The sequence below is a fragment of the Martes martes genome (assembly GCF_963455335.1).
Source record: "Martes martes genome assembly, chromosome: X".
In the NCBI taxonomy this organism is placed as follows: Eukaryota; Metazoa; Chordata; class Mammalia; order Carnivora; family Mustelidae; genus Martes; species Martes martes.
The window spans coordinates 83,241,364-83,257,829 of NC_137897.1; the positions used below are offsets into that span (position 1 = coordinate 83,241,364).

A 16,466-nucleotide genomic window follows, 5' to 3' on the forward strand; every position below is an offset into this window, starting at 1 on the left:
AGGCACAAGTTCTAACGAAACACTTAGCTTTGGGGATGTTAACACTTATTTAAAGTTTACAAAGCACGTTTATATCCATTCTCTCATTTGCTCCTCACTATAGCCCTGTGGGGAAGATACTATCTACATTTTATGGATAAGGAAAGGGAATCTTAGTTTACAAGAGTTGCCCAAGGTGACTTATGTAGCAAAAGGCAGAGCAGAAATAGAACCTAGCTCTTCCAATTCATAAGCCAGTATTCTCTTCAGTCTACTATACTTTCTTCCACTAACATTTTGGGGGGGGGTGGGGAATTCAATATATTTCTCTGATGAAGATCAGCTAATGCTATAGTAGAAAAGAAGAATTAGTAAGTTTGGGAATTTGTAATCAAATCAAAGTGAGCCTACAAAATCGATAACATTTTGGAATACTAGAAATTGAAAAACCCAATAAATTAGCCTGGCATCTAAGTAATATCTGGAGCCCCCAAATACTTTCACTTGGCTTTGATGTGTGTGTGTTGAGGGGGGAGAAATTTAGAGCTATATCTCTGCTCCTGATAACAAAAAATATTTTGTTGTTAGCATAATTTTGATCTATGTTGCCAATCTGTACCAGAAATAAATCCAGTATAGAGACTTACCTTCTTCTCTTTTCTTGAATTGAGGTATTCTTTACATACCGTTAAGTACACAGATCTTAAGCTTACAGTTCAGTGAAATTTTATATATGTGTACCCTCCACCCAGATCAAGATAACATTTCTTCCCCCACCTCTGCTTCCCCAAAGTTTCCATCTTGCCTCTTCCCACCAGCCAACACCACCTCCCAAAGGTAACAACTATTCTGACTGCTATTATCATAGATTAGTTTTGCCCAATTTCAGACTTTATATGAACAGAATCATATTGTATGTACTATTTTGTGTCTGACTTCTTTTGTTTAATGCGTCTGTGAGATTCATCTGTGTCTTGTACCTAATATTAGTTCTTTTTTGTTGCTCTGTACCATTGCTATGAATGGTTTGCCACAGTTGATCCATGCATCTTGTCTTAGTCCATTCAGGCTGCTGTAACAAACCTTCATAGACCAGATGGCTTAAGCCACAAACATTTATTCTCACAGTTCTGGAGGCTGGGAAGCCCAAGATCATGGCACCTGCAGGCTGGGTATCTGGTGAGGTCTCTCTTTCTGGCTTTCAAATGGCTACCTTCTTGTTGTGTCTTCACATGAGGGAGGCAGATCATCTCTCTGGTATCTTTCCTTATACAGGAACTGATCCCACTCACAGGGATTCTATCCTCATGACCTAACTACCTCCCAAAGGGCCCACCTCCAAATGCCATCATACTGGGGATTAGGGCTTCAACCTATGAATTTGGGGCAAACACTAACACTGTGTTGATTGTATCCCACTGATGGACACTTGGATTGCTTCTAGGCTTTGGATATTATAAATAAAGCTGCTACGAACATTTTTTACCGTATCTTTCAGTGGACACATGCACTCATTTTTCTTGGACATAAATCTAGGAGTGGAGTCTTCAGGGTAGGTGCAGTAAATCAAAAGACATTTTTAACTTAGAATAAGTTAACTTAGTATTAATGAAAGAGCTGATGGCTGAGCATCTTATAAGCAGCCCTACTTTATGAAGAGACACTTTTGGAGTTAAAAACGGATCTGTGTTCTGTTTAGCAGATCAAGATTTTCTGCCTGCAGATATTAGAGAGTATTTTTTTAAAAGATTTTATTTATTTATTTATTTATTTGACGGGTCACAAGTAGGCAGAAAGGCAGGCAGAGAGAGGTGGGGGGGGGTGGGATGCAGGCTCCTTGCTGAGCAGAGAGCCCGATGCAGGGCTCGATCCCAGGACCCTGAGATCATGACCTGAGCTGAAGGCAGAGGCTTAACCCACTGAGCCACCCAGGCGCCCAAGCTGCATCTTTTTGAGATGGAGTACAGTTGTCTCTTCTTGGGGCACCGTGGCTCAAATAATGACAAAATAGTGTTGGAAAATCAGGTTCACTTTACAGAACTTTACCCGAGGGTTAACTTGGAACACATCTTTTGTTTTGAAAGTGAAGGTACATGTATAATTTTATGCAATCTGAAAACTGAACTCTGGCAGTATAGTTTTACATGACATCAAAGGTAAAGAATTTTTAAACATCATATGCCTGCTGGCAGTATTTCCTAATGAAGTGTGATATTGAAAGGGAAGGGTATGGGGAAAATTCCCGTGGTCTGGGAAGTGGGTGAGGTGATTTTAAACAGAGGCGAAAAACTGGGCAAGTGCCCTAAATGAAGTGAAGAGTTACTGTTCCTGGGGAGGACTCCAGAGTTTTTGCCATTGTGCTGTGCCAGTGAGCGTGCCCCAAGACAGAGATCCACCTTCTCCCCTTCCTTGACAAAGATGGTCACTTTAGGCTTTTTTTTTTTTTTCTTAACAGAAGCTAATTTGATAATGTTTAAAAACCAACAACTAAGATTGGTATTACAGGCAATTACTTGTTGCACTGTTTCTATTCTGCTCATAGGGAGATGCCCAGACTTCCTCCTGAGTGTGTTTGAAAGTGTTCAGGGGCTCCAGGAAGCCTGGGTTAAGTCCAGAAGCCTAACCAAGGCTTCCAAGGCCAACATCTCCTGGGCTTGTTTGTTTCTCCAGCCTCAACCCCTGACAGTTTCCATGTGGCCTCACTGTTGCAGTCTCTCAGCCCTTGGCATTTGGGTCCAAGCTGCTCTTCTGCCTGGAACATTCTTCTACCATATTTGCTTAACTCTGATCATTTAAGGCTAAGTCCTGTCATCACCTCTCTTCCCCAAGCCTTCTCTGTACGCTAGGCTGGCTTAGATGGTCCTCTGCTGTGCTTCCTTAGCTCCGCCTGCCAACACTGACCATGCTGCATAAAAATGAACTCTCCTTCTTTCTTTCTTCCCATCAGACTTGGAGTTGCTTAACACATGTTACTCTCCCCAAGGCCTTGTACAATATCAGTCATATGGTAGGTCCTCCACAAAGGATTGTTAAATGGCTGTTTGCACAGACATATAAACCGGCTTGTCAACTTTTGTCAGTGTGCCCATTCATCCCATAAACATTTGATGGGGCTTAGGGGACAACTTATTGCAAGGCCCTATGATTGGAGCTTTCGGGGATATGGAGAGAAACACTACATGGACTGAGGTGGGAGTTTGTTCCAATAACAGAGATATGACATGCCTGAAAATAACAATACACTAGAGAACAAAGTGCCTGGTGTCATAAAAGAGATAAAAATAAGGGACTGTAGCAGCTTAGAAGAAGCCATTTTCTTGGTGGGAAAATTGAGGAAGAAGTGTTCATAGAGAAAGTAGCATTTGAGGTAGGACTTAAGTATAAGTAGGACATGAATGAGCAGAGAGCCTCCAATGTATCACATGGTTTCTTTTGGCTGAAAAGAGTAGATCTTCTGAAGGAGTAATGAGTAGCAGGGAACAAATATAAATGTAGGAGGTGGCTGTATAGGAGAGAGCCTTAAATTCTAGGCTGATGAGTTCATATGCGACTCCTATCAGTTGGAGCAATCTTGGAAGCCCGGTGAAGTTTTTGAGCAGCTCAGTAACACAGGTGAAGAGATCCTCTCAGATTAGTCTGATAATGCTGTATTTTAATATTTTCTTAGTAAACTATTATTAACTAAATTGCCAATAATTATTTTTACTAAATAAATAACATGGAAAAACTTCAAGACCTGTAGCTCCTTGACCTTTTTGCACTAGTCCTTTCTCACTGGAAATCTAGATGAGTAAGAGATCATACGACCAATTAGTTCTGAGAAATGAACATTGAAATGGACAGAGGAAGGAAACACTAGCAAGACAGAAATGGCTCATAAAAATGCATAGACACATAAAGAGTTGTTTGCTTAGGAACCGTGTCCAAAACATTGCCTTCAGCTGTCTGGAAAAATCTGGACAAAGCATATGAATAAGATTTATTCCTTTGGCGTAGTTTAGATCACTTCCAGTTAAAAATAATTACACTCTTCTCACCTTGGGCCATCTACTTTTACTCTCCCCTATAAACAGTGGGGACTGCATTGTCAGTTTGTTTTATAGTATGTTATATGACCAGAGCATCTGATTTCTTGCCACCTTAGGCCAGGGCTTCAATGCTTCGTGTCTGGATTATTACAACAACTTTCTCATTCCTGCCCCTTGTCTCCAATGCCTTAGACCCAGCTTTTATTGTAACAGCAAGGTATAGTGGGGAAGAATACTGGACAGAGAGTAAGGTTAAGTCAGTTCGAATCCTGGTTATATAGCTCACTGACTCTGGGCAAGACTCCTCACCTCTCTGAGACTCAGTTCCTTCAACTCTAAACTGGAAGTAATTATCTTTGCCCTGGATACCTCAAGAGGCTGTCTCAAGCATCACGTGAGAGGGCTCTGAAAGCTGTTAGTGGTTTGACTGAGACTTGGACTCTACCAGCTTGCTTCGTACCCTCTACCATCCAGTCTTGAGTCACGTCTCTAATCTCATTGCCCAGTATTCTCCAGAATTTAGCCCCCTCTCTAACACACACATACTTACTAGCATTCCCCTAATCTGAAATTTTCTCCTGTCTTATCTCTGTTCATCCTACTTGAAGCAATAATTTAAGCACCAGTTAAAATCCTATGTCCTCTTTGAAATCATTTTTGATGGCTCTAATGCTCATTGATTTCCCCCTTTTCTGAATTTTGATCACATTCAGTTATTATCAACACTTGCTTATGCAGTGCCTTTTATTATTAGATTTTTCATGTATGTAAGGCTCATATCTTTATATATTATGCTTTATGATGCCCTCAATTGCTCATTTAACATTTAGTGACTATTTCTGAAGCTACTTCCTGTATATCCCTCACAGAACCAAGTACAGAACTTAGTAAATAACTGTTGGCTTACTTATTTAGAAATTCACATACAGACTCTCTTAAGAGAGAGAGACAAGTAAACCCATCTTCTTTCCCCAGAGCTTGAAGTACCCCTCCTAACAACCCACCCTACCTCTACCTCCATAGGTAGGTTGTTAGGATAAACCTGTCCAATAGAACTTGTTATAGCTGTGCTGTCCAGTATGGTAGCCACTAGCCACACGTGGCTGTTGAGTGCTTGAAATGGGGCTAGTGCAACTGAGTAATTTACATTTTGGTTGTATTTAATTTTAGGTAATTTAAATGTGAGCAGCTGCATATAGCTAGTGACTACTGTATGGACAGTATAGGTCTAGACCACTGGCTTTCTAACTTTTTTGATCCAACAGTACAATAGGAAATATATTTTGTATTGCTACCGAGTTTATTTACACACAAACGAGTCTCATGAAATGGTATTAATCCTTATTACATGTGATATGTTCTAATATTTTTCTGTTGTATTTAATGTCATTTTTTAAAAACTGCTGGTTGCAACCCATTGTGTAGATTTCATAGCCTGCTGAGGAGTTATGATGTACTGTTTGAAAAACACACTGCTCATTTTATAGATGGAGAATCTAAGGCCCAAAGAGCTGCAGTAAGTTCTCCAAGGTCACACAGCTAGTTAGTGGCAGGGTAGGACTAGAACTTAAATTTTAGGGTTTTTTGGCTAGATCTAATTTTGAGAGGGGTGAAGGGTGATTCCTCCTTTTCTTCACCTGCCATGAAAACCACGTTTTGTTTTTGTTTTTAGGGTTTTTTTTTGGTTTGTTTATTTGTTTTTGTTTGTTTGTTTTTGTTTTTGTTTAGAGAGAGAGAGAGAGAGAGCATGTGCACGTACAGGGTGAGGGGGCAGAGGGAGAAGGAGAGAGAGAATCTTAAGTAGGCTTCATGCCCAGCGCAGAGCCTGACCTGAGCCTCGATCCCATGACCCCGAGATTGTGACCTGAGCTGAAATCCAGAGTCTGATGTTTAACTGACTGAGCCACCCAGGTGGCCCCACATATTTTTATGTTAGAGAAATACTGTTTGATACATTCTTCATTTTAGCAAAACATTTTCATGATATCTTGCTCCCCACATGAATCATGAGCTCTGTATTTGAGCATTCCTGTTCTTTTGGTTTGGACACTGTCCAAAATCAAAGATACAATACCATGGGGGCTTTTTTTGGACCCACTACATGGCAGCAACTTGTACTCCTTGGGAATACAACCACGCTTTGCACTAAGTAGATTGAGTCTTAACAACAAAACCTGTTGATAATCAAGGTGATTCTCACCTCAGTTTGTGGGATAGTTGCCTCAAGTCTTGAGTTATAAAGCCAATCAAATACTTCTTGTCCATCCGTCCATCCATCCATCCATCCATCCATCCAATATCCTGCCTTCTTTGTCTTATCAATGAAGATAAGCCTTACCAAAGTGGCATCTTTTTATTCTTCTGAAAAAAAAAAAAGGCATATCTTCAAAAAGAGCAGAGTTATGTTGTCAAAAGCAAAAAGGGGCAGCAATTTAGAGGGGCAGTGATCTGAGTGGTAGGTGTATTCCTTACCAGTTCATGCATGGAATCCCATTTCCTCATGGGTGTTTCTAAATGTGCTTCAGTCAGCAGAAAAGAGACAATAATTTGTCCTGAAATGAGAACAACCAAAATATACTTAAAGAGGCAATGAGTTTTTAAAAAAAAAAAAACACTTTAAAGATTTATTTATTTTTATTTTAGAGTGGCAGGGGAGGAGCAGAGGGAAAGGGAGAGAGAGAATCTCAAGCAGACTCCCCGCTGAGTGCAGAGCCAGAGGTAGGGCTTGATCTCACGACCCTGAGATCACGACCTGAGCTGAAATCAAGAATCGGACGCTTAACTGACTGAGCCACCCAGGCACCCCCAAAAGAATCACTTTAAAGGAAAACCAGAGAGTCCAATTTTGCATCTCATTTGATTCTTACCACCATTATCAGTAGGATGAATTGACTAAAATCTGTAAGAAATGTTCTATTTTGTGGGGCCAAGTTATTTATGGCCCAGTTGGTTTTTCTAGCTGTAAAGGGTACTGTCACTTCTCAGTCACTGAACAATGGTCCCTCGGCAACTGGACTGGTTATCCCTTTGTGGACTTTCCCTGAAATTTGTCAGGCACAGCCTCCTGCTCTCCACCACCACCAGCACCAGTCAGTTAAATAGAATCTCCTTTAGTCAAAAAGTCCTGCTGAAGCCTAACCCTTTGGTTAGGATTCTGTATTATAAGTCTAAAATGATAAATGTTTTCTTGGGGTGCCAAAGTTTATAGTGGTGTAGAGAAATCCTTATGTCTTTTGCACTATTTGACAACCCAGCATCTATAGGATTTGATTTGCTGAATAAATTCAAGAAAACTTGCAGTTTGGGACGTGATAGTCCCTCTTGAAATGATGAGGATTGTTGTCCAGTTCTCTATTTCCTAGGTTCTTGGTTGTCAGGAAAGCAGGGCAGTGGGAGGGAGAGAAATGCAGATGGGAAGGGCCTGTGCCTGGGTGGGCAGAGGCTGGCAAGACCAGAACACTAAGTGGACCCAGGAGGAGGTGGGTGAAGGCACATTTTAGGCTGAGCTTTGTTGTTTTGAATTCCACCTGCCTCCTGAGGCTCTGCTAATCTCCCTGCTGTCTACCATGTCCCTCTTCACAATCCCCATGCAGGTTGACTTCCTTCACTTTTTTTTTTTTAACCCTGTCCTTCTTCTATCAACCAAACCCATGAGTCCTACATGTTCTGGTTAGATCACACTTTATCTCCCTACCCCACATCTTGTTTTTCTGCTCCAATTTAATCATCCACACTTCCAAACTGCAGGTTATTTTTGTCTCCCTCCCTCCCTCTCTCTCTCTGTATCTTTCTTTCTCTCTCTCTTCCCCCCTCCCAGCCCCACCTCATGTTCAGTTGCTTGCCAAATCCTTTTGATGTTCCCTCAACCAGGAATTTCTTCCCTTCCCCCTTCCCACTTATATCTCATTTCTATTAAGGCTCAGCTCAGATACTACCTTCTCTAGGTTGTAGAGGGCCCACTCACCCCCAGTTGGAATTATCATTTGTTGCCTTCCATGTCGCTTTCTTTCTTTATGGAATTATATTTGACACACAATAAATCTATTAGTTTCAGGTGTATAGCCTAGTGTTTTGATGTTTTTGATATTTTGATATATTATGAAGTGATCACTTTAATAGGGCTAATTACCATCTGTCACTGTACAAAGTTATCCTAATATTATTGACTATATTCCCTATGTTGTATATTACATCACTTTCCTTTATTATAGTACTTATTGTTAGTTGTTTCCAGACTTACCCTCTCCACTAGATTAAAAGCTTTTGGAGGATGGCTGCTACAGCTCAGTGATGTTTTAGCCTCTGTGCACATGGTAGGTACTCAGTAAAAGTTTATGGAATTAATATATTAATGAATATTCGACCCTTCCCATACCTATCTTCTTAGATATTTTCTTATGTTTTTGAAGCTGTTACTTGATAGTATATTAAATATGTATGTACTGCTGAGAAGGCTGTTCTAGAATCAGCAGTATCCTGACATGCCTTTAGAATCAGGTGGCCTATAAGGAAGATGTGCCATAGTATCTCAGGAGCCTTCTGGCCCTGAGATTCTGTTACCATGAGATTTCACTTTAGAGAATTTGTGTTGTTTGTGGGGCACAAGCCCCACAGAACCTAGTAGCCCTCACATACAAGTGTCTCTGGGAAGCACTATCAGAAAATGTATCGTTCAAAGCCATTTTCTCATTTGCTTGCAATTTTGTGAAATAACCCTTAGAAATCTGGTCAGTGACTAGAAGACATTAAAGTAAGACATAGCAGAAATGGCTGAGTGAGGGCCTCTGAAAATTTCGTCTATAATAGCAATGAAAAAAAATGGTAAAAATGGCCAGAATCAACCTTTTCAGGACTGTAGACATTTACCAAAGGCTTGCAACAGTCTGGGTAGTATTTATTCAAGAAAAGCAGCTGCATTTTGGTAAGAATAGTAAACTTTGTGGTGTTTTCACTTGCCCTATGCCCATCCCTTGCTCTCCAGCCCTATAGGAGTCTTGAGAATTTATAGCTTCTAATCACAGGGAAAGCCAGGAGCCTGACAGCCATTGTAGGACACAGAATGGAGTTGGAGTTCTTGTAAAGCCACATTTTAATTTTATTTTTTAAAAGACTGTATTGATTTATTTGAGAGAAAAAGAGAGAGAGAGAGAGAGAGAGAGAGAGCAGGAGCAGGGCAAGGGGCAGGGATAGAAGAAGAAGCAGACTCCCTGCTGACCAGGGAGCCTGACATGGGGCTTGATCCCAGGACCCCAAGGTCATGACCTGAGCCGAAGGCAGATATTTAACCAAATGAGCCACACAGGCACTCCAAGCCTCATTTTCAGAGAATTGTCATTATTTGATCTTTCTGATGGTTCCTTGGAAGACCCCACTTGCAAGACTGTATTTATTTGCCCTTATTTGGAATGGCAGGGACTTTTTTTTTTTTTTAACTAAACTATTAGAGGTGCAGACACTATGGAAAACAGCATGGAGGTTCCTCAAAAATTAAAAATAGAAATATCATATGATCCAGTAATTCCACTTCTGGGTATTTATCTGAAGCAAAAAACAAAACAAAACAAAACAAAACAAAACAAAACAAAACAAAAACAAACAAACCAAACATTAATTAGAAAAGATATATGCACCCCTATGTTTGTTATAGCATTATTTACACTAGCTAAGATATGGAAGGAATCCCACTGTCCATCAGTAGGTGAAAGGATAAAGATGTGTGTGTGTGTGTGTGTGTGTGTGTGTAATGGAATATTACTCAACCATAAAAACAAATGAAATCTTGCCATTTGTGACAATAGGATGGATCTAGAGGGTATTGAGTTAAATGAAATAAGTCAGGTAGAGAAAGACAGATATGATAAAATTTCACTTGTATGTGGAATCCAAAAAAACAAAACAAGTAAATAAACCAAGAACAGACTCATAATTACAGAGAAAAAACTGGTGGTTGCTAGAGGGGAAAACGGTGATGGAATGGGGAAAACAGGTGAAGGGGATTAAGAGGTATAAACTTCCAGTTATAAAATAAATAAGTCATGGGGACTGGAAGTATAGCATAGGGAATGTAGTCAATAGTCAATTACAATATTGTAATAATTTTATATGGCGACAGATGATGACTACACTGATTGTGGTGACCATTGAGTAATATATAAATTGTCAAATCTCTGTGTTGTATATCTAGAACTAATATAATATTGTATGTCAGCTCTATTTCAGTTGAAAGTAAAATGATCAAATGAAAATACCATTATAGAGGCCATTGATTAACTTCATAGCTGGCTGAGACAGTAGATAACTGAAAAGCTTAAAAGAAAAAGCTAAGGAATAACGTGTTCATTGGAGCTTGGAAAGTTTGGGTATACCCCTGGGAATCTAGAAGACTATCTGCATGCTCAGGCCTATGTGCATTCCCACTGTTGTGTTCATGCTGAGGAAAGACCTGATGGGGCTCTAAGCTTTCACTCTGGCTGGTCCCAAGCTCTGCACAATGGAAGACTAAGGCAGAGTTATCCACTGGCTGGCTGAGTGTTGAAGGCATGTCCCAACATGTACACAGATGCCTCTTGGCCGAGACTGGGAGACTTGCTGGTTCCAGAAGTTTAAGGCAATCTTGGTTCAGTTATTAGCTGACCACTAAGCCAACCCAGCAGAGACCTCAGTGCAATAATCATTATTAAAGTAAAATGGAACAGAGTGAAGACTGTTGTTCATCAGACCTTGTAGAAGCAAATTCTTGGTCCACCCAACTGCAGTCTTTGTAGCTCTGCCTGTATAGTTTCTATCTCTTTCAACAGGCTGAAAGGGCAGGAAAATCATATGGGGATGATGTCTTTGCTGTTTTTAAGGCAAGATAAAGGTAGTTTATGAAAAAGTTTTTTTAAAGGACTGTGTTAGTCAGAAGTGATTCTGTTGTAAACTGCGACTTCACTTCTGCACCTCAGTGATGTCTTGGTCTGCTTCTTCATTGCTCTGAGTTCTCCTGGTGGACGACCCTATTCCCCTTTCCTCACCAGACTCTCTTGAATATACCCTCCCCATGTTACTGTTCTTTGCTTCTGTTAATTTCATCTTCTGTTCTGGCTTTCATTTGCTTCATCCATGTACCTTCATCTGGGTCTGGCTATAGCCTGACACACTGCATTCTGGGAGTCCATCTTCTAAGGGGAGAATCAGGAAGAATAGAGATGGTAATGACCTTCTTGCTGGCCCGAGAAAGGGCTGAATAGCAAGGGAACAATTCTTTGGTGACCATTTTGGTCAGGGCCGTCCCAAATGAAGCAACACAGTTCTTACAGACTTTAAGGGGGTGTACTAATTTGACCAGATGGCTGGGCCATGACTCACTGAGACAGGATTGGAGATAGAGAAACTTTTTTTTTTCTGGCCAGTACTAAAAAAAGACCCAAGGCTTATATGCATACATGCTGTACATTCATCCAGTGCTGCTCTTCCTCACCCCTACCAAAGGAATGCCAAACAGGCTGTCCCTTTCCTGCACTCCTCTTGAGCTCCTTATTTTCTGACTCTGTTTCTAGGCTACACTGGATGTTCATTTTAACCTGGTTTCTCCTGCCTGTGAGGGGTAAAGAGTAGGGTGGGAAGGTACACAGTGTGACTTACGCCACCTCAGTCCACCACCTCCTGGGGATGGCCTGACCTGGGTGGTCATTTTTAGCCTGGTATTTCCTGGGCCTGGGCCAGGGGCCGACGCCAGTGGCAGAAAGGGTAAGATGGCACAGGTTCCCTGGCAGATTCTGCGGTGATGAGCATTCGCTGGGGAACAAAATGGCTGCCTCATTTCTAACCCGTTCAGGTTTGAAATACCGTTGGAGACTCTAACCTTAATGATTAAAACATCCTGAGGAGAAAAGCTACTTAAATCCCTGAAAAATTGGGCTTCTGTAATAAGTTTCAAGAAAGGTGATATCCCTGGGTAGCTGTGTTTCTAAAATTATAACTTCAGATTGTAACTTCAGTTTGCACAAATTATACAAAATAAAACTTTAGCCTCCAACCAAGTATTTTGAGCAGGTGAACCTGTTTTCATGATCAGATGGGACTCGTTTATATTTAGGAACATTTATTTCTATGAAAACAGCATGCTCCTGCCTCAGAAAACAAAGCCAAAAGTAAACAATTCATCCTTTTAAGTGGGTTAAATATATCTCGCAATGTCATTTTTACAGGAAAACTGTTCCCATGGGGCTCGCAGGGACTGCTTTGGGAGAGTCCCTGCAGCTGCTTGGAGCTAGGGCCCCTACTGTCTCTGAACTCCCTTCCCCACAGGGGTCAGGAAGCCTCCAAGAGCTCAGAGGAGAAGGCATGTATTAGATGTCTTAGCTTTGAACTTGCAGTGTGTTGAAATATGAACTATGAAATGTACTATCAATTTGATTTCTCTGGTTACAGGTTAAAATAAATTTTTGTGGGCTATCTTGGAAACTTATTTACCACCTACAATATTATTTTCTCTCAGAAAATTGCTTAAAGAGAACTTTTGAGATAGAACCCCTTCATAAGTCACTCTTAACTCTTTGAGCAGACTCTTTCCCCACAGGAGATACAAAAGTGAATTTTACCTCATCCCACATTATGTGGTCCCAAGTTCTGAGCGTCTGGCCCGTGAACTGCAAAGATTAATTATGTCTTTTTCAGTTACTTTATCTTGAGAGATTACCATAGGCATCTGTGAATCTCAAGGACAAGTTATTTTTATCTTCAACTTAAAGATCCTTCTCTGCAGAAGTCATATGTGAATAAAATGGCAAATAAAAGTACTGTGAAAAGAAGGGCCATCTGTACCCCAATGTTCATAGCAGCAATGGCCACAGTCGCCAAACTGGAAAGAACCAAGATGCCCTTCAATGGACGAATGGATAAGGAAGATGTGGTCCATATACACTATGGAGTATTATGCCTCCATCAGAAAGGATGAATACCCAACTTTTGTAGCAACATGGACGGGACTGGAAGAGATTATGCTGAGTGAAATAAGTCAAGCAGAGAGAGTCAATTATCATATGGTTTCACTTATTTGTGGCGCATTACAAATAACACAGAGGACATGGGAAGATGGAGAGGAGAAGGGAGTTGAGGGAAATTGGAGGGGGAGATGAACCATGAGAGACTATGGACTCTGAAAAACAATCTGAGGGTTTTGAAGGGGCGGAGGGTGGGAGGTTGGGGGAGCCTGGGGGTGGTTATTATGGAGGGCACGTATTGCATGGAACACTGGGTGTGGTGCATAAACAATGAATTCTGTTGCACTGAAAAGAAATTAAATTAAAAAAAAGAATTAAAAAATAAAGTGTATTAAAAATAAAAAAAAAGAATGAAAGAAAAAAAAGTACTGTGAAAACATCTGGGCTTCCAGCTGGAATCTTACATTTTCACAGTTGTGTAATCTTCCATGTTTGTCATAGCCCTTTCCAAAGCCACCGGCTGCTTGAAACCTCACAGTGTCCCCTGTGAGGTGGGCAGGAGTTGGGTATGCAAGCATTAGGCAAGATAAAGGATGCAAGATAAAGCATTAGGTATCACTGTATTACCTTGACACATTCTTGCTAGGAGAAGCTAGCTAAGTGGCTATTTACAAAAAAGACCCCATGACAAAAAGGTTCTGAAATGACCATCACTAAATATTCAGAGATGGTACCAAATGGGACCACGAGAAAGGGAAGGTAGAGATAGGTGGTCAAAAGGAAATCCCTCTACTAGAGGATTTTGAGGCTTCCTGAGTATCTTTGTTCCTCAAAGAAAAGGATTTGCTTTCACATGATTCAGGCCAATGACCTTCCACCTTCAGGATGGAGGGAATAATCAGTAAGCCACAGAAGGGAACCCCCTTTGTCACATTTTGCTCTAAGTTTTTCTCCTCTTCTTTCAGTTTTATCCAGGTATGAAAATCAGATTACTATTTTTGCTGACTACTTAGAAGAATTTCCAGATACAGATGAGCTGGTATGGATCTTGGGGAAACCGCATCTCCTTAAAACGGGTAAGGTTTGGTAGCATTTGTCTGTGAGAACCCAAATGAGGCGGGTGCCCGAGGTTAAGGTCCCATTCATTTTTCCTTATCGGGTTGGTGGAATGTTACTTTGGTCACTGTCAGTGTCACTCTTAGGTGGATATATATACCTTGCAGCCAGAGGAATTCAAGCCTCAAACCCTTTGCCTGCATAGGTTCCTTCCAAGGCCCCAAGAGTCCCTGGGGTTGGGGGGAGGGGTAGAGTTCATATGGTCATGAGTGTTGGTACGATCTGAAAAAAGTCAGAAATATTTTTATTCTTTTCTTAAAGGAGAACTACTGACTTCTGTAAGCCTTGGGTTTCATAAACCATGCCCCCACTCCTAGTATCACTGACCAGTACTTAGTCTGCAATGCCTGGACTACATACTTCCCGCTCCCCTTGTGTCCTTTTCTGTCTAGATTCAAAATGCTGCCACCTAGGGGACTCCTAATCAGCCTATGGCTGTCGCACTGTCTCAGTGTAGTCTGACCTTGTATAGAACTTTTAGCCACTGCAGCTAGGTGGGAAGGAGGCTGGGATATTTCTTCCCTACCCTTGTATACTTACAGGTTGGGGAAGTCCTTTTCCCCTAATACTGCTAACAACCCAGCACCCAGTTGAAGCCTGAGCTTGGAGAGAGTCAACTCTGCTTTTTCTGTTTATCTGAGGAGAGACCCTCTTTGAAGGCCTTAGCATTGAGGAGGAGATAGGAAGGAGCTGATCACAATGCGAGAAATGCTTTGAAGAAAGACACAAAAGCACTTGTGATGTTCTGTATCCATTTAGATTACAAATGCCAGTTGTAGTAGGTAGTACGGACACACTTTACACACTTAATTTGCTGAGTGGGTATCTCTTCTTTTTAGGTAAACACATGTACATGCACACACACATGCGCACGCCCCCCTCTCATCCCTCCCTGCCCCTACCACCATTTTAGATAATGGACAGCAGGTACCAGTGAGAGATCCAACCAACTGTCATCATTCAGGCAGGGGCTGATTGCCTTGCTTGTGGGTTATCCTTGCTTTTCCTATTCCTCGTCTTTTGGCCGTGCTCCCAGTGTTAGTACCTGCCAGGACCATGTAGCTCTGTTAGAAGGAGACAAGGAACCACCCCAGGGGCCAGTAGCTCTGGTCAAAACCTAGGTGAGGAGGATGCTGAAATTACTTGGCTAAGATGAGACTGGGTTGCCTCCAAACTTCCCTAGCCCCCTTGCAACAGAACTGACCAGTCGGTTATTTGAAAATGAGTTGGCTGCTGGCCCAGAAATCAAAAGCAGATATCTTTAGATGGGATATGGTGACTTAATTGTAATTTCACATTTAATTACAGAAAAATCTAAGCTGTTGTCTGATATAAGTGCTCGCCTATGGTTTACATACAGAAGGAAATTTTCACCAATTGGTAGGTATATCGTTTGTTGTGCTGTGCTTTCTTCCTTGTAGATAGCTTGCCTGAGGTTATCAGTGACTTCACAGAAATCTCAGAATTAACAGCTCACTGTGGTGAAGACAGGCTTTAGGGGAATAGCTAAGTCTTAAACTTTATTCGGAATTATTCAAAAGTTTTATTGCCAAAGTGCCTCATTGTGTATGGTTCCTTGGTGTTAAGGTATAACACCAGTATACTTTTGAGTCCAGCTCCAAGAGTTCAGGCACCAGATTATGTTCCTTGTTTCATGTCCAGGAACAAGGAGAAAGTCAAACCTCTAATTTGGGTAATATTTACTAAATTATAATCCACTTCTCTGTAGAGCTATGTGATCATTAAAGACAATTATACCTTGAAAGAAAGACAAGAATTCCTTTGTTTTCTTCCCCATATGAAATGAAAGCACCTTGTCCCTGCAAGATGAATTATTATAGATTTCCTTGGAACTAATTATAGGCTGTGAGAGTGCTACCTGCTGTCTAGGAAAACAGGACAGGTCAATAAGCTAAGAGAATAAGCTCCCCTTAGAGAAAATCTGTAAAATGTTTGCGAGTAGGGTGGTCTATCCCTGGTATCATGGCCCTGTAGGAAAAAAGTATCAAATCCAAATCGTAGAAGCATTTTCCTAAGAGAAAATCTATCTGACTGATTTTGATGCAGGCCTGGACCTAGGAACTGAAGTGAAATCCTCTTTTCCAATAAGTGCCCCAAACCCAAGTCCACATGGACGGTGTTTGCACTCCACTGGAAGTGTTCAAGCAGGAAAACAAACCAAAGAATAATCTTTAGTACCCAGTGGTTTTGAACTGTTAACTTTCCCTAGGTGAAGAGATCTTCACAAGGCTTGAGAACATTCGCAGTTCAACTCTGACAACGTTTTGCCAATTGGCGATCTCCTCTTTATGTGGGCCTCACTGCATCCTTCCTGTACTAACGTGGCCTATAATCCCACCATTAGCAAGAGCCAAAGGGCTTCCCCTTCCAGTTGATGGGTTGGCTCAATCGTCCCCAT

At 41.2% G+C, this 16,466-nt stretch overlaps 1 protein-coding gene across 1 annotated transcript in view; it reads left to right on the plus strand.

Annotated features, from left to right (window-relative positions):
* The window catches only part of ATG4A (autophagy related 4A cysteine peptidase), a 52,294-nt gene that overhangs the window by 17,342 nt on the left and 18,486 nt on the right, over positions 1–16,466 (plus strand). The window contains exons 2-3 of the mRNA XM_080795775.1: positions 13,897–14,007; positions 15,356–15,427. Of these exons, the coding sequence (XP_080651901.1) occupies positions 13,897–14,007; positions 15,356–15,427 (183 nt within the window). The remainder of the gene's footprint in view (positions 1–13,896; positions 14,008–15,355; positions 15,428–16,466) is intronic.